The sequence below is a fragment of the Heterodontus francisci genome, chromosome 15 (assembly GCF_036365525.1).
Source record: "Heterodontus francisci isolate sHetFra1 chromosome 15, sHetFra1.hap1, whole genome shotgun sequence".
In the NCBI taxonomy this organism is placed as follows: Eukaryota; Metazoa; Chordata; class Chondrichthyes; order Heterodontiformes; family Heterodontidae; genus Heterodontus; species Heterodontus francisci.
This window is the reverse complement of record NC_090385.1, coordinates 41,709,600-41,737,320: the sequence shown is the minus strand read 5'-3', so window position 1 is coordinate 41,737,320 and position 27,721 is coordinate 41,709,600. Positions and strand designations below refer to the sequence as shown.

Below are 27,721 nucleotides of genomic sequence, written 5' to 3'. Positions count from 1 at the left end.
GGCACAGACTCGGTGGGCCGAAGGGCCTGTTTCAGTGCTGTATCTCTAATCTAATCTAAAAAGGTAAAGACTGGCGAAGTCGTCTCGTACCTCTTAAACCTGATCCCCAGTGAGGAAGAAGCGCTGGAGCTTGGAGGACAGCACAGGCGCTGTTCCATTGCAGATGGTGAGATGGAGAAACAAAAAAGTGAATGGGCTAATAGATGGGCATAAGAGAGCCTCTGGCAAACACGTGGCATAGTACTTATGTGTTCACCACAGGTCACATGCAACTCCACACTAGGGGCTGGATTTTACCGGCCCCTCGACGTCACGGGTCGCGGCGCAGGGGCCGGTAAAATGCTGAGGGGAGAGGCCCGCCTCGACCCCCAATGTCGCGAAGGGCCCACCGCATATTACCAGCGGCGGTGGGACCTCGGTGCGGGCCCCCCCGCCGCATGGCGGCAGCACCACAATTAGCATATGGTAAACGGTACTTACCTTTGCTAATTATGCAGCCCGCCGCCTCTCCACTGAAACTTCCAGATTTTTCGATGAATGAGCGGCCGTCACATGCCGTCCCGTTCACAATTGGAAAAGCCGACGGGTTCGCATAGGCAGAAGGTTTCGCGGCAGAAGGTAAGTTTCTTTTCAGGGGTCTCACTCTGCATTCTTAAAGGGAGGAGGGAGGGGGCGATACACAAGGGGTCTCACTTTGCATACTAAAAGGGAGGAGGGAGGGGTGGGATACACAGGGGTCTCACTCTGCATACTAAAAGGGAAGGGGTCTGGGATTACTGGTGGGAAAGCTCTGCTGGCATGAAGGGAGGTACTGTGTACCATTCCTCCATTAACAGTGTACACACTGTGTTTGTTCATGTTTGTGAGGGAACAATGGCATATTAGGCACCCTGTGTGTGGGGAGGGTGCCAGAAACGGCAGGAACATTTAGGTTATATGGATGGTGGGGGCAATCGAGTCAGCTGGTAGGATCTTGATGTGGTCTTGTTGTGCCACTCTGAGTGTTGGCCAAAATGGGCAATTCCATGGCATGCCACATAGTTGTTGCAGGAAAACAGCTGATGTACCCTTCAACACCAATCCATGCCCTGTTAGGAACCTTTGAATACATGCAGGGTTCAACTTTATTTATCACATGGAAATAGATATGGCTCATCCTAAATTGTGTGATCCTCTGCTCGTGAGGATCCGTATGCGCCAGAGGCAATATCAACAGGCAGGTGTGATCCACGTAGAGGCCCTGGTCATGAGCAGCAGCCCCCAAGGGGAGATCGCCATTACGTTTTCCGTGCATCTACAGGCCCCACATGACATGCCACCAGATGTCAGAGCACCAGTGTCAGAGGCGATTGCGCGTTTAGAGAGAGTGGTGACAGGTCTCTGTGCCCTGCTCAAGGATGACCTGCAGCCCATGGGCTCCAGTGGACATCCCATGCCTTTGATCCTCATAGTGGCAGCATTTCTCAAGCCTGACGCCTCTGCACCTTTTTAGGGGCCCACCAGAGACCTTTGTGGGGTCACACAGTCAGCAGTGCACCGCTGCATCAGGGAGGTCACTGATGCCCTGCACCAGAGCGCCAGTGTGTATGTCCGCTTCAGGACGAACTCTCACAGCCAGCCCCAAAGGGCCATTGGTTCTGGCACCATTACCGGAGAACCATAGGTTGTAATGTTCATAGACTGCACTCATGTGGACATCAGGCCTCCCACCAGGCTACCACCTGCAGACGTCACATTAAAGGAGCCCTCTCAATCTAGGTGCAGCTGGTATCTGATGACAGCAGATGCTTGCTACGAATGTGTGACTGCTTCCATGCAGCTGCCATGACACCTGGGTCTTGCGCCAGTCCCGGCTGCCACCACTGTTCACTGAACTAGCTCAGATGGAGGGATGGCTTCTTGGAGCTAAGGGCTATCCTTTGCAGACATGGCTCCCAACACCAGTGAGAGACTCCACCACTGCTGCAGAGGACAGATACAACGCCAGCCACTGAGCTACATGAGCCACCATTGAGCAGGAGATCGGCATGCTGAAAGAGTGCCTCCAATGCCTGGATGGATAGGGTGATGCCCTGTACTACGGGCCGAAAAGGCCAGCTCCTTTCTTTGCTGCTCTGCACAACTATGCACCCAATAGGGGCCAGGGCTGGCATGAGGAGGAGAGACATCAACAGGATTCCTCCTCAGACTATGAGGACGCTGAAGACCTACAACATGAAAGACGCATGGGAGGGCAGATGGCACCCAGGCTCTGCACGCAGGGCTAACAGTGAGGTAGGGATGTACGGAAGTGGCTTATCAGACAAAGGCTCTCCGCACCATAGGAACTGACATGAGCTCTGCAAGCCACACATCACCCTCGCTCACCTGCTGTGCACCAGTCCACATCTGCAGCAACCCTGTGTAAACCATTAGAGGCAGCAGCTGACTGAGCCAATGTCCATGTCACTGCATCCATGGAGATGCTCATGAGTAATGGTGGCATGGCAATGATATTATTGCATATGTTGGCTCTTCTGAAGGGCCAACAGTGCAAAGGGATGTGACATTGGTGCTACCAGCTGGCACACATCATTCACACAGAGAAAAGGACACACATGTTGGTGAGGAACATTTAGTGAAAGACGTATTTACATTGCTGTGACACCTGTGCATTCCCATTTGTTTCAGTGTGTTCTCTGTAAACCTCTGTAATACCTTTTATGGTCTATTTAAGTCTCATGTCCTGGAATGTGCAAATGTATGATTATTCACCCAGGTGCGGCACGCCTGCAAGAAGGAATGTTACACTTGAGTGGAAGAAGAGGATCACAACTTCACAGGACACTGGGACACAGCAGGGTAAGTATGTGACAGCAAAGCAGAAAGTGCTGGGGTAACTCAGCAGGTCAGGCAGCATCTGTGGAGAGAGAAGCAGAGTTAACTTTCAGGTCTGTGAACTTGGACAAGTTAACTCTGCTTCTCTCTCCACAGATGCTGCCTGACCTGCTGGATTTCTGCAGGACTCTCTGCTTTGCTGCCAGATTGACAGCAGCCCCACTCTTCAGCAGTCAGTTAAGTATTCTTTGATAGCTGTCAGGAAGCAGGTGCTGGGGCGCTTAAAATAGGGTCCCAGCACCTGCTGCACAACTGTTAAAAACTCTCTCACTGCGCTGAATGTCCCGCCTCTCTCCATGTAATATGGGGGGTGGGGGGGGCGGTGCACGGCCTCTATGGAAATGAGCCCCTGCGGTTAATATCACGGGGGCTCGGCAGCAGCTGGCAAATGTGGGCACGCTGCCGAGTTCAAAGGGCGCCACCGTGGAGCGTGGCACCCCAATAAAATTCAGCCCTAGGAGTGGACTGAAGGACGTGATGGAATGCTCATTATCCTCGAATTGAATTATTTTCTCATGCAGGTCGAAGAGAAGAGCAGCCAGCTGCAAAGACCAAGGAGCCTCAGGATCCACTGTCACATCATTCCCCTGCACCTTCCACCAGTGTAGATACTCTCACATTGGTGGCTATGTGTTCGCGAGTAGATCTGGAGTTACAATCTGGTGAGCGTAGCACAGTCCCGTCTGAACAGCTGACGGAGGCTGTGACAGCTGAGGCCACCGATGCTCAGAGGACTGTTTAAGGGCCCAGTGATGCTGAGCCTCAGGATGATGACGTGCATCTGGAGTCGTCAGCAAGGCATCAAATGCAGTGGGAGTTGAGGGAACATACGGCAGAGATTCCAGAGGATATGCACACCCATGCACGGATGATGGAGGAGTTCATCCAGGTCATGTGTGCCACCATGTTTTTGGTGTATGTGTGCATGGCTTCCTCCATGGAGAGATGGTAACCCTCATGGAGAGCCATATCCAGCAGACTGCTCAGTGGATGCCAGAGATGTGCACAGACCTGCATGCCATTGCCTCTTCCATGAACTCTGTAGAGCAATGGGTTGGCGAGGGGAGGCTGAGGCGCCTGGAATTACCGCCAGGTCCTCGCATACCTCAGGTGAGACGGGTGGTACAGGTGTGCCTTGAAAGAGAGGAGGAGTGGTTGCCTGATGCATCTGGACTCCTCTCAGGGCTGCTGGTGTGGACCTTAGCCCCTCTGTCAGTGACACCAGTGCCTCACTCAGCCACAACAACAGAGCAGACCCCTGCACTTGTGCAGGAGGCCTTCAATATGCCTGGGCCCTCCAGGCCTTAGGCAGCTACAGAATGATGGCCAAGGTCATCTCCAGCCATGGGGCAGCAAAGTCAGCAACCTCCCTCCATTTCCTCATTATGCAATTGCTCTCCCCTCTGGAGCACCAGATTGTGTAGGGCACAGCACACCACAACGATATACAAGACCCTTGCTGTGGCACACTGTAGTGCTCCACCAAATCTGTCTAGGTATCTGAACTGCACATCCTGCTGTGGGTAGCCCTTGTCACCCAGTATCCATTCTTGAAAGTGCGCAGGGGGATCTGAAAAGGTCTGGCACCTGAGACTGCCTTAGTAAGTAGGTTTTGTGGCTGTTTCCCAGGAACCTTGCACAGATCTGGAGGGAGCACTTGAGGTGGTCACAGACCAGTTGTATATTGAGTGAGTGGAAGCCCTTCCTGTTTGTGAAGACTACAGGCTGGTCAGTGGGAGCCTTGATGACCACATGCATGCAGTCGATTACTCCCTGCCCCTGAGGAAATCCTGTTATGACCATGAATCCTGATAGTCCTCTCAGCCTGACTGAATCGGTGCAAACGCACACATATTGGCTGGCCCTCTTAAACATGGCATTGGTGACCACCTTGATGCAGTGATGAGCCACAGACTGGGAGATCCCACACATATCTCCAGTGGATCACTGGAGTGATCCTGAGGCATAGAAATTCAGGACCATGGTGACCTTCTGTGCCATAGGCTTTAGGTGCCCACCACTTCCCATGGGGCTCAGCTCGACTTGCAACATGGCACACAGCTCTGTGATGGCCTCCCTGAAGAGATGCGGTCTTCGGTGTCACTGCTGCTGCTCCAACATCTGAAGGTAGCTGAGCCACGGTATGTAGACCCTCTATGGTGGGTAAACTCTTCTTCGCACAGGACGTTGGTTGCAATCCTCTCTGCACGCTTCTGTGTCTCCCCACCGAGGCTGGCGCTCCTGCCACTCAGAAATGATAATGGAGGAAATAATAGAACTTAGGATAGATGAATCTCCAGGAACTGATATTTTCTATCTTAGGGTATTATGTGAGGAAATTGCAGAAGCTTTGGTCAGACAGTCATAGAGTTATACAGCACAGAAATAGGCCCTTCAGCCCATTGTGTCTGTGCCGGCCATTAAGCACTTATCTATTCTAATCCCATTTTCCAGCACTGGTCATAGGAACGTAAGAAATAGGAGCAGGAGTAGGGCATACAGCCCTTGAGAGTAGTGATCTTTGACCTCAACTCCAATTTCCTGCCCGATTCCCAAATCCCTTAATTCCTTTAAGAGTCCAAAAATCTATCGATCACAGCCTTTGATATACTCAATGACTGAAAATCCACACCCCACTGGGGTGGAGAATTCCAAAGATTTGCAACCCTCTGAGTGAAGGAATTTCTCCTCGTCTCAGTCCTAAATGGCTGACCCATTATCCTGAGGTTATGCCCCCTAGTTCTGGACGGTGCTGTCTGGGGCAACAGCCTCTCAGCATCTACCCTATCTAGCCCTCTCAGAAAGTTATATGTTTCAATATGATCACTTCTCATTCTTCAAAGCTCCAGAGAATATAGGCCCAATTTACTCAATCTCTCTTCACAGGACAATCCCTTCATCCTAGGAATCAACCTAGTGAACCTTTGTTGCACCCCCTCTAAGGCAAGTATATCCTTCCTTAGGTGTGGAGTTCAAAACTGTACACAGTACTCCAGCTTTGGTGTTACTAAAGCCCTGTACAACTGTAGCAAGACTTCTTTATTCTTATACTCCAATTCCCTTGCAATAAATGCCAACATACCATCTGCCTTCCTAATTATTTGCTGTACCTGCATGTTAACTTTCTGTGTTTCATGTACAAGAACATCCAAATCCCTCTGAACACCAACATTTAACAGTTTCACACCATTTAAAAATATTCTGTTCTTCTATTCTTCCTACCAAAGTGAATAACCTCACATATCTCCACATCGTACTCCATCTGCCACCTTCTTGCACACTCACTTAACCTATCCATAATCCCTTTGCAGACTCTTTAGGTGGAATTCCATCTGTCACTCGGAGGCAGCTTTGGAGGCATGAGGAAAGGGAATTTGTCAAAGTTGCATGTTGGGTTGTCTACCCGATGCATTCCCACCTCCGAGCGATCTTGCTGGAGGCGTGTTCAGAATAGCAACAGCTACGCATCCTCCAATTATTGGCAATTAAGTGCCTAATTGGGAGCAGAATGGTCATGCCACTGGGATCTTCCCGATGGCAGACTGGTCTCCCACTGAGGTTGTAGCCCAGCAGATGGCTGGAGCCAGCCTCCCAATGGCAGCCTGGGGTGTGTGGGGGTGCCAGTGAGGCCTCCTTTAATTTCCCCTCAACCCTGAAGCTGCAGCTGTGAGAGGGCTATAGCTGTGACCGTAGGTTATCCTGTAGAGGGTTTCCCCCTCCACAATGATGGCCCTGCAGCTCTGAACATACTTATTTTTACTGATTTTTAAAATTCTTCAGAGGGTGCCTCCATCTTAGGTGCCCTCGCTGTCTCCTTCCTACATCAACAGTATCACCTTTCCTGGTGGGGCTGCTGGCTGCCCACAGCCTCGGGTGATCTGATTGGCCCTCCTACCTGCGGAGCCCAATTAATTAGACACCTCTGGGAAAATTGCACACGTGGGCGGGATGTGGACACCATCGAGGTCGGGACCTACACATGGACCCGACACCCGAGAATCTTCTTAAGGTGGTAGGATTCCGCCCTTTGTGTCCTTCTCACAGCTACGTTCTCATTGAATGGCGGAGCTGGGTTTACTGTTCCTAATTTTCCCATGAAAGAGTTGAAAATATTATCTTTACAAGTGACAACACTTTCCTCATTCTCTGAACAAAAGAGGCATCAGCTGGACAGACTGAATGCAAAATGTTACAGACAGTATCCATGTGGACAACAGGGACTCTCAAATCAACCCTTGAGCCCCATCTTTGAAAACAGTGCCATGTGATCTTTTATATCCGCCCGACAAGGCAAGTGTGATAGGTTTACCATCAAACTGAGATAGGTTTAATTCTCATCCAAAGGATAGAACAAGAAAGGAAAAAGAATCATTGTGGTGATTGATCTTATAAGGAGAGGCCTGACCTCTACATCCATGGTATCCAAATTCACTGAGCAGAGATTTGGTCTGGATACTTCAACATGTATATACTTCAACATACATACATGTTTGAACCTCGCCAATTAGATTTCTACCCCTGCCACAGCACTGAAACAACCCTTAACAAAATCACAAATGACATCCTATGTGACTATGACCATGGTGTGCTATTCTTTCTCATCTCTCTTGACCTGTTTGCAGCCTTTGACATGGTTGACTACACAATCTTCCTCCAATGCCTCACCTCCATTGTCTAGCTGAGTGAGCCTGCCCTTCTCTGGTTCCATTCTTATCTATCCACACGTAGCCATAGAATCTCCTGCAAAAGCTTTTCTTCCAACTCCCACACTATTACCTCTGGAGTCCCTGAAGGATTCCCCTTCCCAACCCACATCTCCATGCTATCTCACAGCAACATCATATGAAAACATGTCAGATTCCACATGTATGCTGGCAGCACCCAGTGCTATCGCACCACCACCTCTCTTGACCCTGATTTGTCACACAGTTTATCTGCTATCCAGTGTCAGATGAGCAGAGATTTCCACCAATTAAATATTGGAAAGGCCAAACCCATTGTTTTCAGTCCGCACCACAAACTCTGTTCCATAGGCAGTGATCCCTTCCCCATTCCGGTCACTATCTCAGGCTGAACCAGACTGTTCACAACCTCAGCATCCTATTTTAACCTAAGCTGAGCTTCTGACTCCATATCCTCATCAACTCCAAAACCACCTACTTCAATCTCTGTAATGCTATTTGTCTCAACCTATCTACTGCTGACCCCCACATCGCCTGCTATCTCAAGATTCGACTATTCCAACGGTCTCCTGGTTGGCCTCCCATCTTCCACCCTCTGTAAACTTAAGTTTATCCAAAACTCTGCTGTTCCTAACCTAACTCGCCAAAATCCTGTTCACCCAATCACCCTGGTGCTTGCTGACCTACATTGGCTCCCAGTCCAACAATGCGCAAATTTAGAATGATCACCCTGTTGTTCAAATCCCTCCATGACCTCACCCCACCCTATCTCTGTAACCTGCTCCAGCTCTACAACCCTCTAAAAGCAGTGCATTCGTCCAATTTTAATCTTTTGAGCATTACTGATTTCCTTTGTCCCACCATTACCGACAGCTCTGGAATACCAATCCTAAAACTCTCCACCTCTCCAAATCAGTCTCCTGCTTTAAAATGCTCCTGAAAACCTACCTCTTTGATCAAGCTTCTGTTTACCTGTCCTAATAAATCATTATGTGGCTTACTGTCAAATTTATTTCTAATAACACACTAGTGAACGGTTTGGGACATTTTACTATTCTGCTGTTGACTGAGCCTTTACTTATAATGTATTTTTTTCTGGCATTTTTCTTTTTGCGCGTTTTCTCTCAGCCCTCAGCTCTTATTTTTCCCCTGTGTTGGTTTTCCTGTGCTAACCTGCAGTGCTTCCGCAGCTAGCTCCACCTTTGTACAAAGAGTGTACTTCTGGATTTTCCTGGTTGGTTTACCAGGATTTTTAAAAGATGCATTCAGCCAGCCACACTTTATCATGAGTGTCTTGCACTATTCTCCTGCTGGGAACTACAGTTGGTTGAAAAATTTCTGACCATTCCGCTTGATCTGCAGTTGTCTCAAAATGGAAAGAACGTATCCATTTACATACAGGGGTGATGCCTCTCAAAGGTAAGTTACACAAAACTAGAATATCTTTCTCCCCTTATCTTTTATCCATAATATTCATCCAAAATAGTTCCTTTCATTGGCATGATTCTTCCATTATCACAGCAGTTTAGAAACCACCACTATATTCCACATGGTATTTAATTATCTGTATATCTATTTAGCCACAAAGCCCTCAGTGTTGCTTATAACCAAATATTATTTAAAGGAATTAATCAACACAGCATTAGACATGTGTAGATTTACTAATGCTTCTCAGTCACCAGGTTTTATATTTAGAGGCATTCTGCAACAGGTATTTTGTGTGGAATTCTCTCTTACGTGGTCTTGTGAATGGAAATGGAGGGTAGATGACTGTAGATACCACTCATCATTCATGGTGTCACATCAGGAAGAGTGCAACCGAAAATATCTAAACAACAGCTTTCGTGTTTAGTTTTTCAAAATGGGGTCCTTGGATCCGATGGATCATCAGGTTTTGATATCTGGGGCTGGACATACCATGAGCACAGAGAATTTTATATTCTTTGCTATCGGTATTAGCTTACATTATTTCTGTTGCTGTATACTAATAAAAGATGTTTTCTACAATGAGAACAACAACTTCCTTTGGATGGCTGACAATAACTTTCAAAAAATAGGACTGAAGATCCTGGGAAAATGTCAATATTTTCAGGGGATTCTGGGAATGTGTCAGTATTTGCAGGGGTGATGGTAACATGTCAATATTTGCACAGGTGCTGGTATTGTGACATTATTTGTAGGGGTGCTGGTAACATTTCAAGATTTGCAGGGAATGCTGGAATATGTCAATATTTGCAGGGAATGCTTGTATTGTGTCAATATTTACAGGGGTTCTGGTAACATACCAATATTTGCAGGGTTGCTGGGAATGTGTTAATATTGGCAGGGATGCTGGTGACATGTCAATATTTGAGGGTTGCTGTGAATGCGTCAATATTGGCAGGGGTGCTGGTGACATGTCAATATTTGCAAGGGTGCTGGGAATGTGTCAGTATTAGCACAGGCATTGGTATTGCAACAATATTTGCAGGGAATGCTGAGAACCTGTCAATATTTGTAGGGGGTTCTGGTAACCTGTCAATATTTGGAGGGATGCTGGTAATGTGTCACTATTTGGAGGAATCCCTCACACAAAGAGTTTGAAACTCACTGCTCTGAAGTGGTGACTTCAGTGACACAGTGAATGGAACTGTTTATCTGCAGAGAGCAACCTCTATTTGTGGCATCATGGGAGTGGAAACTCATGATATCATACCAAAGGGGCTTCTGCAAAAAATGTCTGCTCCAGCATCTAAAGCATAAAACGAAAGAACGCACAACAATGACATATTTCCAAATATATTGGTTTGCCCCTTTATACCTCATGATTATCGGCTATTTCAGTAAAATACAACTACTTTTAAGGTTTTCCTCAGATGTACTGGAGATTTAAACTTACCTGAATCTCTCCTGACCAGCTGTGTCCCAAATCTGCAGCTTAATCCGTTTCCCTGGCTCGATCTCCACCAGCCTCGAGAAGAAATCCACCCCGACCGTGGGGTCTGACACTTGGGCAAAGCGCCCCTCGGTGAAACGACGGATCAGGCATGACTTTCCCACTGTGGAGTCCCCAATGACTATCAGCCTGAACTGATACACCCAAATAGCCTCCATCTTCTCAGATATTGCTATTACCTCTAATCAAAATGGATAAATATTTCAGCCCAAAAGGAGTAAGTCTATAGCCAATATCACTGTGTGCCCAGGTTACCGAGATTGCCTAAACATCAACCATATATCAAGCACACAGGCAAAAACAGAAACCTTCTGGCCCCACTGTGAGTCTCTAGGGCAGCACGAGTTGGACCGATTCCTATCCTCTATAGGCAGATTATCATGATCAACTGCTCAAAAACCAGCATTTGCAGACACAAAAAGCTGTTGCAGTCCTAGAATCAGTCCATTCCTTCCTCAATTTCCTCACATCGCCAGATGAATATCCTTGTTTGGACAAGCTTCCAGTATTGCAAAACGGCTCAGCTTAGGATCCTCTGAAATGGATATTGTCTGTTGCTATTGCTGTTGTTATTTATTTGCATGCAGTCGCGTTGGATTCCCAGCTTGCTGCTCTCACTATATCACACCTCGGATGGTACTCATGCAGTCTCCATCTTTAAATCTTCCTCAATATCGACCAGGAGAAAGACATTCAAGCAGCACCGAGCTGTCAGAATCATGGAGGAGGAAGGAAGGGAGGGGGAGCAGTTCACTGAGATTCAGGCAATAAGAAGAATTAGATTTACTGTTGCATGGCTCGCTTCGAATGCAAGAATTGGCGATCAATGGACAGCGATGGTGCGCTGGGGTTAAAGCCTGGCCAAGCTCCCAGTTTCCAAATAATGGCTACTTGTTCCTTCCAAGGTCGCTCCCATCGCTCTGCTCAGAGAGAGAGAAACAGCCGCATCGAGGAAACAAGAGATTTGATGGCAATCACAACACTTCTGTAAACTAAACACAAAAATACAGAATTTTCCGGGAGAATTTATGTTTTTTTTAACGAAACATTAATATATCTGAATATACATTACAAACAGATTGCAATTAAGCAGCAAAAATTGATTTGCAAAAATAACTACGAATTACAATGGATGCAGCGGAAAAGCTTACTCTCCTGCTTGGAACAGTAACGATGGCGGCAGCGTCCTTCACTCCGGGAACCGCAGAGGATGGGGGGAAAAAACACAGGGTTTTAAAATATCAAACAATTAAATGGCGATCAGGCCGAAAACGACAGGTTCCCGACACTGGGGCAATGACAGCAGGGGATGGGTGGAAGATGGTGCTGAGCTGTCCCCGGGGATGTGTTTGCAGCCTCTCCTCCCTCACGCTCACTGATGCAGGAGTCACAAACTGTTTTTAGCTGGTTGCAGCTCTGGGCGAAAGCTGATGAAATCGCTGCAACATCAGCACCATCCACAGCACAGGCAGCCTCCTCTTACCCTGCAACATCAGCACCATCTACAGCACAGGCAGCCTCCTCCTACCCTGCAACATCAGCACCATCTACAGCACAGGCAGCCTCCTCCTACCCTGCAACATCAGCACCATCTACAGCACAGGCAGCCTCCTCCTACCCTGCAACATCAGCACCATCTACAGCACAGGCAGCCTCCTCTTACCCTGCAACATCAACACCATCTACAGCACAGGCAGCCTCCTCCTACCCTGCAACAGCAGCACCATCTACAGCACAGGCAGCCTCCTCCTACCCTGCAACATCAAAACCATCTACAGCACAGGCAGCCTCCTCCTACCCTGCAACATCAGCACCATCTACAGCACAGGCAGCCTCCTCCTACCCTGCAACATCAAAACCATCTACAGCACAGGCAGCCTCCTCTTACCCTGCAACATCAGCACCATCTACAGCACAGGCAGCCTCCTCCTACCCTGCAACATCAGCACCATCTACAGCACAGGCAGCCTCCTCCTACCCTGCAACATCAGCACCATCGACAGCACAGGCAGCCTCCTCCTACCCTGCAACATCAAAACCATCTACAGCACAGGCAGCCTCCTCTGATCCTGCAACATCAAAACCATCTACAGCACAGGCAGCCTCCTCTTATCCTGCAACATCAAAACCATCGACAGCACAGGCAGCCTCCTCCTACCCTGCAACATCAAAACCATCTACAGCACAGGCAGCCTCCTCTTATCCTGCAACATCAAAACCATCTACAGCACAGGCAGCCTCCTCTTATCCTGCAACATCAAAACCATCTACAGCACAGGCAGCCTCCTCTTATCCTGCAACATCAAAACCATCTACAGCACAGGCAGCCTCCTCTTATCCTGCAACATCAAAACCATCTACAGCACAGGCAGCCTCCTCCTTCCCTGCAACAACTAGCCCATTGCAACCAGGCCTTGCAATTGCAGTGTGCGTGTATTTACCAAGTAATGGTCCACATGTTCATTTCAAAGCTGATTTTAGAATCGGTATGATTTTGCCTTACCTAATGAAAGTGTAATAAACAGTTGTTTTCATTATGTTTTAATTAAGAAAAAAAGAAAATTCAATTTTCTAAAATCAAGTTTACAATAGAGTACAAATAGACAGTGTGGGATATATATACATATAGATAAATATGTTTAAATATATGACAGGATGTTGAGATAATGTTTCAGGTGAGACACTTTATCAGGAGTGCCTGATGAAGTGCCATTCCTGATACATTTATCTGTATTTTCTCTTTCAAATAATAATAAAAATGCCTGCTGTGCACTTCCAAAACATTCAGCTTTTATTTCAGAATCACAGCATTTGCCGTTTTTCTTTCTATATTTGTATACATGTACATGAGGGCCAATATTAACTCTAGAAAGAATCAAGGGTGTAGGGGTTACAGCACACAGCAAACTCTCCAGATCCCTGGAACATGAGGCTCGGAAGAGGATGATCATAGGATTTGACAGAGAAACCATTTCCTCTGATCAGGAGTCCAAAACAAGGGGGCATAATTTTAAATTGACCATCTCCAACAAGAGTTTAACTGTCTCCCCTTGACATTCAATAGCATTGTCCTTGAGTCCCCCACCATCAACATCCTTGGGGGGTGGGGTTTGGTCACCATTGACCATATCGCAACTGGACCAGACACATAAATAGCCATATCAGCAGGTCTGAGGCTGGGAATTCTGTGGCAAGTGACTCACGTCCTGATTCTCCAAAGTCCACCACCTACAAAGCACTAGTCAGGAGCATCATAAGGTCATAAGAACTAGGAGCAGGAGTAGGCAATTCAGCCCCTCAAGCCTGCTCCGCCATTCAATACGATCATGGCTGATCTCATCTTGGCCTCAACTCCACTTTCCTGCCCGTTCTCCATAACCCTTCAACCCATTACTGATTAAAAATCTGTCTGTCTATCTCCTCCTTAAATTTACTCAATGTCGCGGCATCCACCGCACTCTGGGAAGTGAATTCCACAGACTCACGACCCTTTGAGAGAAGTAATTTCTCCTCATCTCTGTTTTAAATCTGCAACCCCTTATCCTAAAACTATGACCTCTCGTTCTAGCTTGCCCCACAAGAGGAAACATCCTCTCTACGTCTACTTTGTCAATCCCCTTAATCATCTTATATACCTCAATTAGAACACTTCTCATTCTTCTAAACTTTAGAGAGTAAAGGCCTAAAGTGCTCATTCTCTCTTCATAAGACAAACCCCTCATCCCTGGAATCAATGTCACGAACCTCCTCTGAACTGCCTCCAATGCAACTACATCCCTCCTCAAGTAAGGGGACCAAAACTGTATGCAATACTCCAGGTGCGGTCTCACTAATGCCTTGTACAGTTGCAGCAACACTTCCCTACTTTTACATTCTATTTCTTTAATAAATGCCAAAATTCCATTTGCCTTCCTTATTACCTGCTGTACCTGCATACTAGTTTTCTGCGATTCATGCACAAGGAGACCCAGATCCCTCTGCACTGAAGCATTCTGAAGTTTCTCTCCATTTAGATAATAATTTGCCTTTCTATTCTTCCGACCAAAATGGATAACCTCACACTTATCCACGTTAAACTCCATCTACCAAATTTTGGCCCATTCACCTATGCTATCCATATCCATTTGTAAATTTATTATTTCTTTATTGCAACTTACTATTTTAGTGTCATCTGCAAATTTGGCTATCGTACCTTCTATCCCTGCATCCAAGTCATATATATAAATTGTAAATAGTTGGGGCCCAAGGACCGAACCCTGTGGCACCCCATTAGTTACATCTTGCCAACCAGAAAAAGACCCATTTATCCTGACTCTCTGTTTTCCGTTGGTTAGCCAATCCTCTATCCAAGCTAATAAATTGCCCCTAACCCCATGTGATCTTAGCATGGTGGAATACTGTCCACTTGTCTGGATGAATGCAGCTCTAACAACACTCAAGAAGCTCTAAACCATCCAGGACAAAGCAGTCTGCTTAATCAGCACCCCATCCACCACCTGAAACATTCACTCCCTCCACCACTGGCGCACCGTGTATGTACCATCTACAAAATGCACTATAGCAACTCACCAAGGCTTCCTCGACAGCACCTCCCAAGCCTGCGACCTCTGCTATTTAGAAGAACAAGCAGGCGTATGGGAACACCATCACCTCCAAGTTCCCCTCCAAGTCACACACCATCCTGATTTAAAACTATATCACTGTTCCTTCACTGTCGCTGGGTCTCTAAATAAATAAATAAATAAAATCCTGGAACTCCCTCCCTAACAGCACTGTGGGTGTACCTTCACCACACGGACTGCAGCAGTTCAAGAAGACAACTCACTACCACTTTCACAAGGGCACTCAGGGATGGGCAAAAATTGCTGGTCTTGCCAGCAACACCCACATCCACATCCTATGAGCAAATATATAAAAAAGAGACCATTTAGGAGTGAAATCAAAAAACACTATACAAAGGGTAGTAGAAATCTGGAACTTCCTCCCCAAAAATCTGTTAAGGCTGCTGCAATTGAAAATGTCAAAGCTGAGATTGCTAGGTCTTTATTCGGTAAGGCTGTTAAGAGATATGGAACCAAGGCAGATAAATGGAGTTTAGATACAGATCAGCTACGATCTAAATGTATGGTGCAGCAGGTTCAAGAGGCTGAATGGCATACCCCTGTTCCTATGTTCCTCAATAATAACAGTTCTATCAGTTTGCCAAAAGAAAGAGGATAGTCAAAGATTGAGGGTGCCCGCTGATGGGCAATAATGGAAATTATTGTAAGGAATAGCAGAGATTCTTAACAAATATTTCACCTCTATTTACAATAGTGGGTGAATGAAGAATGTACTGAAGGAGTACTAGAGGTGGCTTGAAGGACCAATGAATAAACATAAAAGGGAAAAGTTGCCAAAATTGAGACTTAAACTTAATAAATCATCAAGGTCTGGATGGTCTGTATACTGAGGGAGGTTAGTGATAAAATAGCAGAGATACCATAATTTTTCCAAAATTCAGTGGAAATGAGAAATATACCAAAGACTACAGGGTAGCAAATGTTGCACTTCTGTTCAAATAAAAGAAAAGGATAAGCCACATCACTGCAAGAAAACACTGACATCTTAGTAGAGTGGCCAGATATGTAGCAAATGCAGTTCAAGTGGATAAATGTGCCATACATTTTTAAGAAGAAAGAGACAAAAAACACTCTAATAGCAAAGTTCTCAATAGAATACAGGACGAGAGATCTAGGAGTGCAGTTACACAAATCTTTAAAAACAGGATTACAGTTGGAAACAAATTAAAGTAGCTAGGCAAGATTCTCAGTTTAGCATATAAGAGCATCAAGTAAAGCAAAGAGATGATGATGAATCTGTACAGGATATTTGTTAGGTCACAGTTAGGGTACTGTTTCCCATTTTATTATGAAAATGATAGTACTGTCACAGAAAAAGTGCAATGCAGATTCATTAAGGTGATACCAGAATCAGAAGATATAGTTATGAAAGTCTCAAAACCCTAGGGCTATAATCACTGGAGCAGGGAGGGTTAGAGTAAGTGTTCAAATTTTGAACAAGTTTGAAAGGGTAGTGTCATGCTCACACAATACGAATTCATGAACTATAAAATAAACTTATGAAATAAACCCGAAACGGTCACTTTTCCTGTAAAACAAAATGGAGTTGAAAGGTCAGGTGACCTTTTCTTTCCTGCCAATACACACGAAACTGCAAGAACGCTGAGCTAATTTTCATGTCTGGACAAGTCTTGGCAAAGTCATTAAAATACAAACAATCTTTCTAAACATATCTTTTAGAAGTCATTAAGATACAAACAGCCTTTTCTATGGTAATGGCTGCATGTCTCCGAACCAATTGGCTTAACAATATTGTGGCAGTCTTTTTGACTCCAAGCTTGAGCTCCAGAGAATGGGTGTGAAAAGATTTACTTTATCAAGATGGTGTGTGATTGAGTGAAACCCAAATTCCATTGTCTGACAATGGCCTGAACATCAGAAACTATTTATGAATACAATGGAGAGAAACACTGGTCACATGACAGAAAATAAGTTTCTGATGAGGACTTTGAATAAAGGTATATTCTGGGCAGACAAAATAGAGGAAAAAACATCTGTGCCATTGAAGAGACAGGACCCTGCCTAGCAGAGGCAGCTTTTAAGCTACATGTATGCAGAGACTGGAGTTGGCCTTGAACTTCCCACCTGAGAGATCATACCAGGGTTTTGCCATGGAACTTTGACTGGAATATAACAAGAGAAATCTGCAACAGTGCATCCGTCCTCCTAAACCTCCCAAGTTTTTTCTTCAATGAACAAGGAAAATATTACAGGTCTGCACAGTTTCAAGTCTACACCCCAGGGAAAAGCAAGTGCAACTGAGAACTCTTAAAAATTCATACGAACTAAATGAAGTTACTTTATAATCTCTATCTCTTCTTGAGTGTGTATGTATCTGTGTGAGTGTGAGAGTGGGTGTAGTTGTGTATATTTCAGGTGTTGAATAATCAACATATATCTTTCTTTTAAAACTTATGAGAAAACCTGTCATTTGTCTGCTCTTGACAATTAAAGCACTCAGGGGTTAAAGAACTTTTTTTAAAAACACGCTGTCTTCAGTCAGTCGAGAGGTAGAAAAAGGGGAGCCATCCCTATCATCTCTCATCTGCCCATAACAATAGTGAAATAACATTTTCATTATTACATGAATTAGTACTACATTGGTACAAATTTAGGTTTAATAGAAGTTTGAAAGGCAGCTTACAAGTAATATTTTCATGCAAAAGGTCTTTAGAATTTGAAATTTATTACCATAAGTGGCTAGGGAAACTGAGTCAATCATAAATCTAACAGATAATTAGGTAAACATGAAGAATAATATTAAAAACTGCAGGGATAGATCAGGGAAATTAAATTAAAATGGATAGCACCAATCTGTAGCCAGCACCAGCGCAAAAGTTTCTTTCTGTGCTGAAATTTCTATGTCAGGCACTTAGGAAAGAGGCTACATAGCTGTAATAAGCAGCTGCAAAGTGTACGGGGAGGTTTTATTCGGAAGAGGAACATTGTAGGGTTGTTACTTTCTTATACTTCAGTAAGCTCTTTGTTCCCTACTCTGCTTTAATTATTTGCATCTGTATTACTGCAATCACAATACTTTATTATATAGAACTCATATACTGGGCTGGATTTTGTGTTGGAGGCAGGGATCCTGGTGCTGGGCTGAAAAGGTGAGGGAAAGCCCTCATCTACCTTTTTGGCAACTCCCCGCCCCCCGCATCGGAATGATCCTCTGGTCTTTTTAAATCTAAGTTTCAGGAGCTGGGCTCCCTGTCCCTTTAAAGATGGGGATTCCACCTCCAAGAATTGTCTGTCAAGCACAGGGCTGGCAGCTCAGCAGTATCGGCAGCGCCACTGGGAGCGGCGGCTACAGCCGGTACTGCAGAGGCCTCAGACCTAGGCCCAGTGCTGGAACCCCAGACCTCAGGTACGTGAGGCGGGGTTGCCAGGGCCAGTCTAGAAGGAGCGTGGTCATGCAGTCCAGAGGGAGGGAGGGGTCTCGGGGGGTAAACTGGCTCCTGGTGGGGGTCCTCCGTGGGACACAGGTTACCCAGGGAGGAAGGAAACCCTCCCACAAGCCCACAGGGAGGACACCTCGTGTTACAAGATGTCCTCCCACATGGTGGAGGCCCCCCACCACCCCTCCCATGGTTGGTAAGTTCCCAGTGGTGGCAGAAAGAGGCCCTTAATTGGCTGTTAATAGGCCACTCAAGGGCCTCAATTGGCTTCTGGGTATGAAGGCCGTTGTTGGCCTATCCCGCTCCGGGAAGATTGCTTGGCGATGGGATCTGCGCCCCCTGCCACCTCCGCCACCCGTCGTAATATTACATCCCTCTACTGCCATCCCCCCTGCCTCTGATCCTGCCTCATGGGACCACATAAAATCCTAGCCACTCCTCTTCTCCTCTTGGAAATTCACTGCATTACTCAACTGCCAGCTAAGAGAATTGACTGGAGATTTGCTCTCTGGCCTCTACCTGTGAAGCTCCGCAGCTCAGGCGCTGACCAATTTTTGGTCCAGTATCAAATCACTCTGACAGTTACTCTCACAGACCAACTATAATACAAGAATATTAAAAACAAACTTTTCCTATATTAAAAATACTGAATCTCTCTTGAATCCCAGTTGAAGAAACATCTCACAATTTGCAAACTAAGAATTAGAGGCCAGAGATATGCATATGGGTTTGCTGAAGCGGCAGCTGGGCCTCAAGTGGTGCCTGGGCTGTACTGCAATAACCATTGGTGCCAACGCTGTGGGCTGAATTTAGTAACCCTGTCGTGGGTCCTGGTGGTGGACCTGGAAATGGGGGCTGTATCCGCTCTTGAGGGGCGGCCAACTACAATAATGGAGGCGTGGGGCATATCCAATTATGCGACAGGGCGAGTTCAGAGGCGCAGATTACGTTGTCAGCTGACCCCTCAGCAGTAGCTGGCGCCAAATTTAAAGCGCTGTAAGCCTGCTTGTAGTGCTGCCTTTCAGTAAGGCAGTGAACTTGGAGTGCTGCTGGAGCCCTTTGATGGTACTTTGAAATGCTGGACCCCCTGCAACAATACTGTAGCTGCTGTTTCCTGTGACTGCAACTCCTGGACTCTGCTGCACCAGGATTTACTGTCAGAACAGAGCCTCGTAGAACTGGGACCATGTCCAAGGAAAGACATCGGGTGGCCCCGCGGTTTAGCGATGCCTCCCTGCAGATTCTCCTCCAGGCTGTAAGGGAAAGGCAGGAGGTCCTCTTCCCCAGCGATGGCAAGAAGAGGCCCTCCTATCTGACCAAGCAAGCCTGGACAGAGATCGCAGAGGAGGTCAGCCGCCATGGGGTCACCCCCGGGACATGGGTTCAGTGCAGGAAAAGGGTCAATGACCTCCTTCAGTCTGCCAAGGTGAGTGCTCCATACCTTTCTCCTCTTAGGGTTTGCATGTGGGTACATGGCAGGCAGTGTGACATGGGGAGGGAGGCACAACCAAGGCAAAGGGGGTTAGGCATCACCACCTCTTGGCTAATGCATGGATTCATCTCGGGCACAGACCACCTTCTTTCAAACCTCACCCCCATTACCTCTCCTGACAGTGCACGTGGGAAGAAGTCATGCAGGAAACCCCAGCAGGGGACATGGAGTTGCAACTAGCAGGACTGTTATTTCGCTCTTCCCACGAAGTCTTACTATCTTTCTCTTTCCACTTGCAGGACAAGTGGAGCCATACCAGGAGGAAGACCTGGCAGACTGGCAGAGGAATTGCAGACATATGGCCTCTCTCAATGGCTGAGGCGGAAGCACTCGTGTTTGCGAGCACCAAGAGCGGCCGCTCAATTGCAGGTGGAGAGACTGGAGTTTCGATGCAAGAGAGTGAGGATTGTGTTCGATCAACATCCGACACACTTCTGCAGATGCACATCATGCATGGCTGGCATTACGAGATCTGCTCCACACATATTTGTGTTCTCATGCAGGTCAGCTTCTGCAGGAGTCTCCAGTAGAAGGAGAAGGAGGACATAGTTCCAGCTCTGAGGAGGATCCGGCATCAGAGGATGCAACGTCCCATGACTCTCCTGCACCTACCACCAGTGTAGATACTTTCATCTTGGTCGGTTTCCGCTTGGCTGTAGAATCAGGGTCATAAGTTGGTGAGAGCACTGGACACATGCCTGAGCAGCTGGCTGAAGCTGAGACAGCCAAGGCCTCTGATAGTCGGAGGACTATGGGTGGCCAGGCCCATGCTGAGCCCCAGGCTGATGCCGAGCCTCTGATGTTGACAGCACAGGCATGCTGGAGTTGCAGAGAGAGGTGAGGCAACATTTGGTGGAAATGCCAGAAGCCATGTGCAGACATGAATGGACGATGGAGGAGACCATCCATGCCATGAGTGCTGCCATGTCTCAGGCATGCGAGTGCGTGGCTTCCTCCATCGACAGGCTCGTGACCCTCAAGGAGAGCCAGATCTCACAGATGCACGCAGACCTGCACACCATCAGCTTGGCCATGAGCCCGACACAGCAGCGACAAGGTGAGAGAAGTACTAGGCCTCTGGAGTCATCTCCAGCTCCTCATCCTTCTCTGGTTAGCAGGGAGGCTCAAGTGACCCTTGAAAGGGAGGAGGAGAAGCTGGCCTCTACAACTGGGGACTCATCTCAGGACACTCCGAGTGTGGACAGCAGACCCTCAGCCCCTCCGCCAGTGAGCCCAGCTGGAGTAGCCGTGACGCCTGAGGAGAGTCCTGCACCTGTGCAGGAAACCCTCAGGCAGCTGGGGCCTTCCAGACCTCAGGCAGCCAGAGGACAGCCACCAAAGTCATCACAGGCCAAAGGGCCGCGTGATCAGCAGCCTGCCTCCAGCCCAGCTGCTAGCACTGGGGTTACACCTCATAGAAACACTCATAGATACACAAACAACGTAGAAACTCTTGGGGTTTCGTAGGTGTTTGAAATTTTCCATTTGTTTTCTCATATAAAGTTCTTTTGTTTTTGAAATTAACTTTCACTGTGGAAAATGATTATTCTATAATGCCTTAATTGTGAGCTGCTGATTTCACCCTTCCCCCTAGTGGATGCCAATGTAGGCACAGCCCTCATTTGATTAATGTCTGCCATGGGCCATATCGTGTGGTTCAGCTGGGTACTAGGCATGGAAGACAAATGGAAAGGAGGTGACAGACTGCATCCATTGAGGTGAGTCTTTATTGTTTTTACTCTGAGAGACCATCATGGTGGCTGGAATGAGATTGTCTCTTGCCTCCCTGACCCATTGCTTGATGTGCCTGGCCTCCGGTGCAAGGGGTTCAACATCCAGTGCTGCTTGTTCATTAGTCTCCTCCGCATCCTCCTTGTCGGTTGAGGAGTATCGTTCAATCATGTCCTCATCATACAAGGCCTTCCCCCTCTGCAGTACTAGAATGTGCAGAGCACAGAAGACCAGCATGATGCGCAAGACCCACACCAGGACATATTGCAGGGCTCCACCGGATCAATCCAGGCAACGGAACCTCATCTTCAACTGCCCAATGGCCTGCTCGATGGCAGCTTTCCCATTGCTACTTCTTTTGGCAGACTGTCTAATGGCCCTCACTGCCAACCCTTGCTGATAGCCAACCATCTCACCGAGCAGTATGAGCATCCAAACCTCTCACCCAACAGTTTGGGCACCCAATACTGCCACCCGAAATCAAGCCTCCCCTTGCAGACCTCCCGACACCCAGCACCTCCTTACTGACCACCCGAGACCCAGCACCTCCTTGCAGACCACCCGAGACCCAGCACCTCCTTGCAGACCACCCGACACCCAGCACCTCCTTACAGACCACTCGAGACCCAGCACCTCTTTACAGACCACCTGAGACCCAGCACCTCCTTACAGACCACCCGAGACCCAGCACCTCTTTACAGACCACCTGAGACCAATCCCACCCATTAATGCCATCTGAGACCAAGCCCACCCACAGTACTGCCACCCGAGACCCTGCTCACCCTTGCAGACAACCCGAGACCCTGCTCACCCAGTACTGCGATGAGACCAAACACACCCAGTACTGCCACCTGAGCCCCAATTCACCCTTGCAGACCACCCCATCCTGCTCACCTGGTACTGCCATCGGAGACCAATCTCACCTATGCAAATGACACAGCACTGTAGGCCGCTCCCCCCTCTTCCCCTATGCAGTGCTGGTCATGGCTGCCTACCTGTCACAGTACTAAGGCTTGGCCTCGTTGCTGCCAGCTTTCAATGGCTAGGTTTCCGAAGGCATATGAGAGCACCTGTTGTCCATTAAATTCCAAGCCCCCATTGAATTGCTTACAATTACATACAAATGCATTAAAACTGTTGTACAATTTAAATTACACTCCTGTTGCGTCGGGGTGGGGAGGCCGCCTTGGTGCTTTCCCGCCACTGACTAAATGCAGAACCGATGTCATGACATCAGATTTCCGGGCGGTCTCATCCAACACTATTCCCTGCCCCCCATGCCTCCACTCCCGCTCCAAACGCTGCACCGAATTAAGCTGTGTGTGTGCAGCATATCACCAGGTGTCTAAATATTAAGGATGCAGCAGAATGTCCACAGAATACCAAACCCCAGGTTGCTACCTCCCACCGACTCCCAGTCACTCACACAGCCACGCTCAGCCTTTCAACTGCAATCTTGCTCTCATGAAGCACGTGTAGGGCAGATTGTGACTAAGTGTGAAATTACAGAGCATCTTAAAGTTTGGGATAACCAAATGAAATAGATTTTGTTTATTTTCATCATTAGCGTATAAGGCCAAGTCTTGGACTTTATTGGAGATGTGTACTCACACTCCAAGAACCATGTGCAAACTTTTGCCCCAGTTTCGGTACTTGCAAGTCTGCGACCGATTCCCCATTTGTCCGCTGCAGGCTTTGCTTCTAGCTGAAGGGGAAACAGTCTGGGTCAATCCGAGACAGTGACCAGGAGGGGGATGGATTCAGTTTGGCAGAGTTTATAATGGGGTCTGAAGATGATGGCTTTGGTCTTCCCAATATTTAACTGGAGGAAACTGTAGCTCACTCAGGACTAGATGTTGGACAAGCAGTCTGACAACACGGAAGCAGTGGAGGAGTTGAGAGAGATGACACTGGATGCCATCAACAAGTGTTTAACCTTGCCCCCCCCCATGTCTTTGGATGATGTCTCTAAGGAGAAGCATGTAGTGGAAGAGGAGTGGGTGGGGATGTTGGGGAGCCAAGGATTAATTCAGTTGGGGGCTGCTGCTCGATAAGAGCCAGCATTGGTTGCCAAAATAAGTGTAGCACAGAATACCAAGTAAGGATCAGAGGGAAGCCATAGGCTCATTTGTATGAGATATCAGCCTGAGATGGTAACAGGGGACGAGGTTGGTTGGGGAGTAGCATAAAGGGGAGGGCAGAGTGAGGGAGATATTGTGCTGGAGAACAGAAGTGAAAAGCCCTAAATACTATACCCAAGCTCCTAAATAGACAGTCAAGATATCTGAAGTAAAGGAAACTGAACTGAATATCAAACATAAAGCTATTTGCAAGACAACAGACTAGTTTCCCATTTTATTTCCTTACTGTTTCTACAGTACTTACTTCAGGCAGAAGGGTCCATAACATGGAGTTCAACATCATCAGTGGATTATGCCACTGCAGAGCATGGCTTTTATGCTCTCAGTTACATTTTTAAGTTTGGTTCTTACACAAATACACAGGGCTAACTTTAACTGATCAATGACAGAGTCCTCTGCCATCTCCACTTGCAACCTAATCTTCCTGTTGAAATACAATAATACTCACAGTTTCAGACAAGAGAGACCAGCTAGACATAGCCTACTATCATTTGAGGACTACAAAAACAATTGTTAACAGCCTTGGAGTAGGAGAGAGATAGGGTAAAATCAGAATCAGGATTTGCTTAGGAACAGAGTCCGACAGGATCAGTTGTGATGGCATCTGTGCTGGATTATTTAGACAGCACTCGGGGTGGTGTGGGGCAGGGAGAAGAGAGAGAGAGAGAAAGGAGAAAGATGTTCTTTAAGAAAGAAAAATAACCAATGAGCACTTGAAAAAGTAAAACAAGACACCATCAAGAAGCAAGTTCAATTTATTTTATCTTTGATAAACCCACACCATCTAATGGATTCTCCCTGGAAGTGTATCTGATTTTATATTTTTTCAAGAATTAGTTCAGCCTGAAAAAGCTTTTAGACAGTCAAAACACAGACAAAAAAACTGGCATATTTAATTTTATTATCCATCATTGCTCCAAAATGAAATTGCAGCCCAGCTCTTCACTTCTCATTTCTTAAGCTCATATTGCAAAATAAATATTAGCAACATGTGAGTTGAATTCAACTGTATTGAGATCCATTGATTTTGCACCAATAAACTATCCTGAATTTAGGTTGGGGCCAGGGAAAACCTTTATATTTTATTAAAAATTAAATACCAGCTAATTAGTCATAGAATACATTACAACATGTAAACAGTTAAATGCAAATTTTGTCAGAAAATAGCAGCAACAAACCATTAAGTAATGGCGCAAAGTTGAACAAATTTTTAAAAATATTATAAATGAAATGAAGGCATATAGTCTCAATTCTCTAGAGTTCATTCATGCCTTCCATGCTTAGCATATCTATTTTTTCAGGGAAGAAAATTACAAGGAGAAGCAGATGTTTTTTCACAAGTAAAATGCGGTCCAGTTATAAATGGAGTGATAAATAGCTACCTTGTCCATCAACCACAATATCATAGGGTTGGGCCTAACATTGCTTGCCACTGGTGTCACAAATCACTGTCCTTTGTTAGTATGTTAGTTAATCCTTGATCAGGTTGCTAAATATAGCTGGTGTGGGGGGAGGGAGGAATTCATAAATATTACCATTATGTGATAGACAAACTAAATTGGCATTTCACCCACCTCAATTAGAATTTTATCTTTAAAACACCAGGTTCCCAACCCCAATGTTAGGATGACAAGAAGACACAACCAATGAAGCAGCATCACTACATTTAAAGAGCATCCACGCAATTCACTGCTCTTACAAAGCAGGAAATGCTTAAGTTTGAATTTCTGTTATTAGATGAAGGGGTCATAACGTGTACAGCAAAGGCAATGCTGGTCCACTGTACAGCAGCACATGACTAAACACAATAGGTTACAATGCGACTGCAGGGGAGCTTCAACATTTATAAAAAAACATTGCTTGACTCCCTAATGTTAATGTTGCAGCTATAATAAAATGGACATTTGGAATGTAGAGTGTGTGCTGCAATAGACTAACACTGGGAAAAATCCAAATATTTGAAGAATTCAGACAAACAACCAAAAAGAAATCCAGCAAAAATTAAATCCTGAATTGAACTTGATAATGAAACAGCAATTATCTAACTGGGCAATTTGCCAGTTGCATTTCTACTATAGTTACAGCATTACAGCCCTCCAGGTGCAGCAGAGGTTCTCAAACCCACTTTCGCCAAATGGATGCTCTGACTTACGAACTGACTGTATTTATGATCCTTTCCCTAAACAGCCTTTTCCTATGGTATTTATTTTCTTAGCCACATCAATTCGGGCATATTTGTAAAGGAAGTAAATGTGGTGTTTAGAATGTGCAAAAGCTAATTCGCTTGAAGTGCTCTGCTTTTATTTACAGTAGTGCCAGTTTAAGCACGAGAACTAGTGAGTCTTCAGTAGAAACTTCTTGCAACTGAGGGAGGTAAAAGCCTATGCACTAAATAGAAGAGTCCTTCATAACAAATTAGGTGCAAGGACTATCCTCCACATTACTAATGATTCACCTGGGTCAGCAAATCTCAATCCAGTCCCGAAGCTACTTGCTGACCATTTCTCCTACATTTGCAGCATCTGAAAGAACTCTGTTCAGTATTTCTTTGGATCTGTACATTGCCCACACAATTGCTTAATATTACCAGAGCTCGAATTCAGTTTCACTTGCTGTTTAGTCAAAGACAAGAACTTTTATTAAAAGGCATGCAGAGGCTAAATGAAAAGGTTCTTATTAATTTCCCTAGCCTCCACCCAGTAACTTTCAGGGTGGCATATTTGAAACTAGGTCACTGTAATGGGAAATTATAAGCATAGGCACAGACTCCATCATTCTTTGGTATAAAATGTTGGCATTTTCCTGAGAATACCTTCAGCAAGACAGTGATACAAAAGCTATATACTATGGATGCTGGAAATCTGAGATAACAGGAATTGCTGGAAATACTCAGCAGGTCGGACAGCATCTTTGGAGAGAGAAACAGGGTTAATGTTTTAGGTCAATCACCTTTCTTTTGTAACCTGACGATAGGTCCTGAAATGTTAACTCTTGCTTCTCTCTCCACAGGTGCTGCCTGACCTGCTGAGTATTTCCAGCATTTTCTGTTTTTCTTTCAGCAAGACAATGTTCAGGACTGCAGAGAAATGTTATTGAAAAGCACTAACCCATACCAATTGCCCATGGTTTCATGCCATTAAATGTCCAGTGTAACTGTGAGGCCTATAATAAAAGAAGAGGCCTACTGATGGGACACACAAAATAGTGAGCAACATGAGGAAGGCTCATGAGAAAATTACTATAGGATACAAAAGACTTTAAGAAAATAGTTTTTGTACAAACTTTTAAAATAGTTTCTTTAAAAGGAATTCAGGAATCAAATATGCAAAGACAATAGGTTCAGTCATTTCAGAAGATAAAAATATTTGAAACAGAAAAAAACATTTCTTGGTTCATGTTATCAAGTCCACCAAGTGCATTATCAGTCATTGATTGACAAGTAACATTTTGGCAGTAGAGACTCTGAAAAGTCTTTTTGCACAAAGTAACATTTCATTTAAGCTTCTTGCCTCCCAGTTGAGACCTAAGTAGCAGGGAACCTGGTATCCATTCATTGGGATTGGATACCATATCTTGCCAGAGAGCCGCTTCTTCCTCTGTGGAATCCATCCATTCTACTGGGATTCCATAACTATACCCTGCAAAACATAAGCAAGAGTAAGCAGTGTGTAAGTTTGCTCACCCCAGTGATTATACACACACAAAAGTCGATTTTTATTACATTTACACGAGGGTCAGACCCATGACCAGGAACATTTCAAACAACAGGTTAGGCTCAGATGAGGATGCTCTTAATTTGAGATCATGATAGCAAAACAGCACTACCACATGCCTACACAAGTT

General features: G+C 46.0%; 3 protein-coding genes across 6 annotated transcripts in view; 1 reads left to right on the top strand and 2 right to left on the bottom strand.

Annotated features, from left to right (window-relative positions):
- LOC137377874 (ras-related protein Rab-39B) overlaps positions 1–10,652 on the bottom strand; it is a 37,105-nt gene extending 26,453 nt beyond the window's left edge. Inside the window, exon 1 of the mRNA XM_068047943.1 lies at positions 10,438–10,652. Within this exon, the coding sequence (XP_067904044.1) occupies positions 10,438–10,652 (215 nt within the window). The remainder of the gene's footprint in view (positions 1–10,437) is intronic.
- Positions 111–13,012, top strand: LOC137377873 (salivary glue protein Sgs-3-like). The gene is made up of 2 exons (XM_068047942.1): positions 111–166; positions 10,476–13,012. Exon 2 carries the CDS (start codon positions 11,873–11,875, stop codon positions 13,010–13,012), a length of 1,140 nt encoding a protein of 379 aa, XP_067904043.1. The 5' UTR covers positions 111–166; positions 10,476–11,872.
- An 11,750-nt stretch (positions 13,013–24,762) lies between these two features.
- LOC137377613 (synaptotagmin-like protein 2) overlaps positions 24,763–27,721 on the bottom strand; it is a 143,092-nt gene continuing 140,133 nt past the window's right edge. For all 4 annotated transcript variants that reach the window (XM_068047438.1, XM_068047441.1, XM_068047440.1 and 1 more), the window contains one exon: positions 24,763–27,516. In XM_068047438.1, coding sequence (XP_067903539.1) covers positions 27,371–27,516 — 146 coding nt within the window. In that variant the 3' untranslated portion in view covers positions 24,763–27,370. The remainder of the gene's footprint in view (positions 27,517–27,721) is intronic.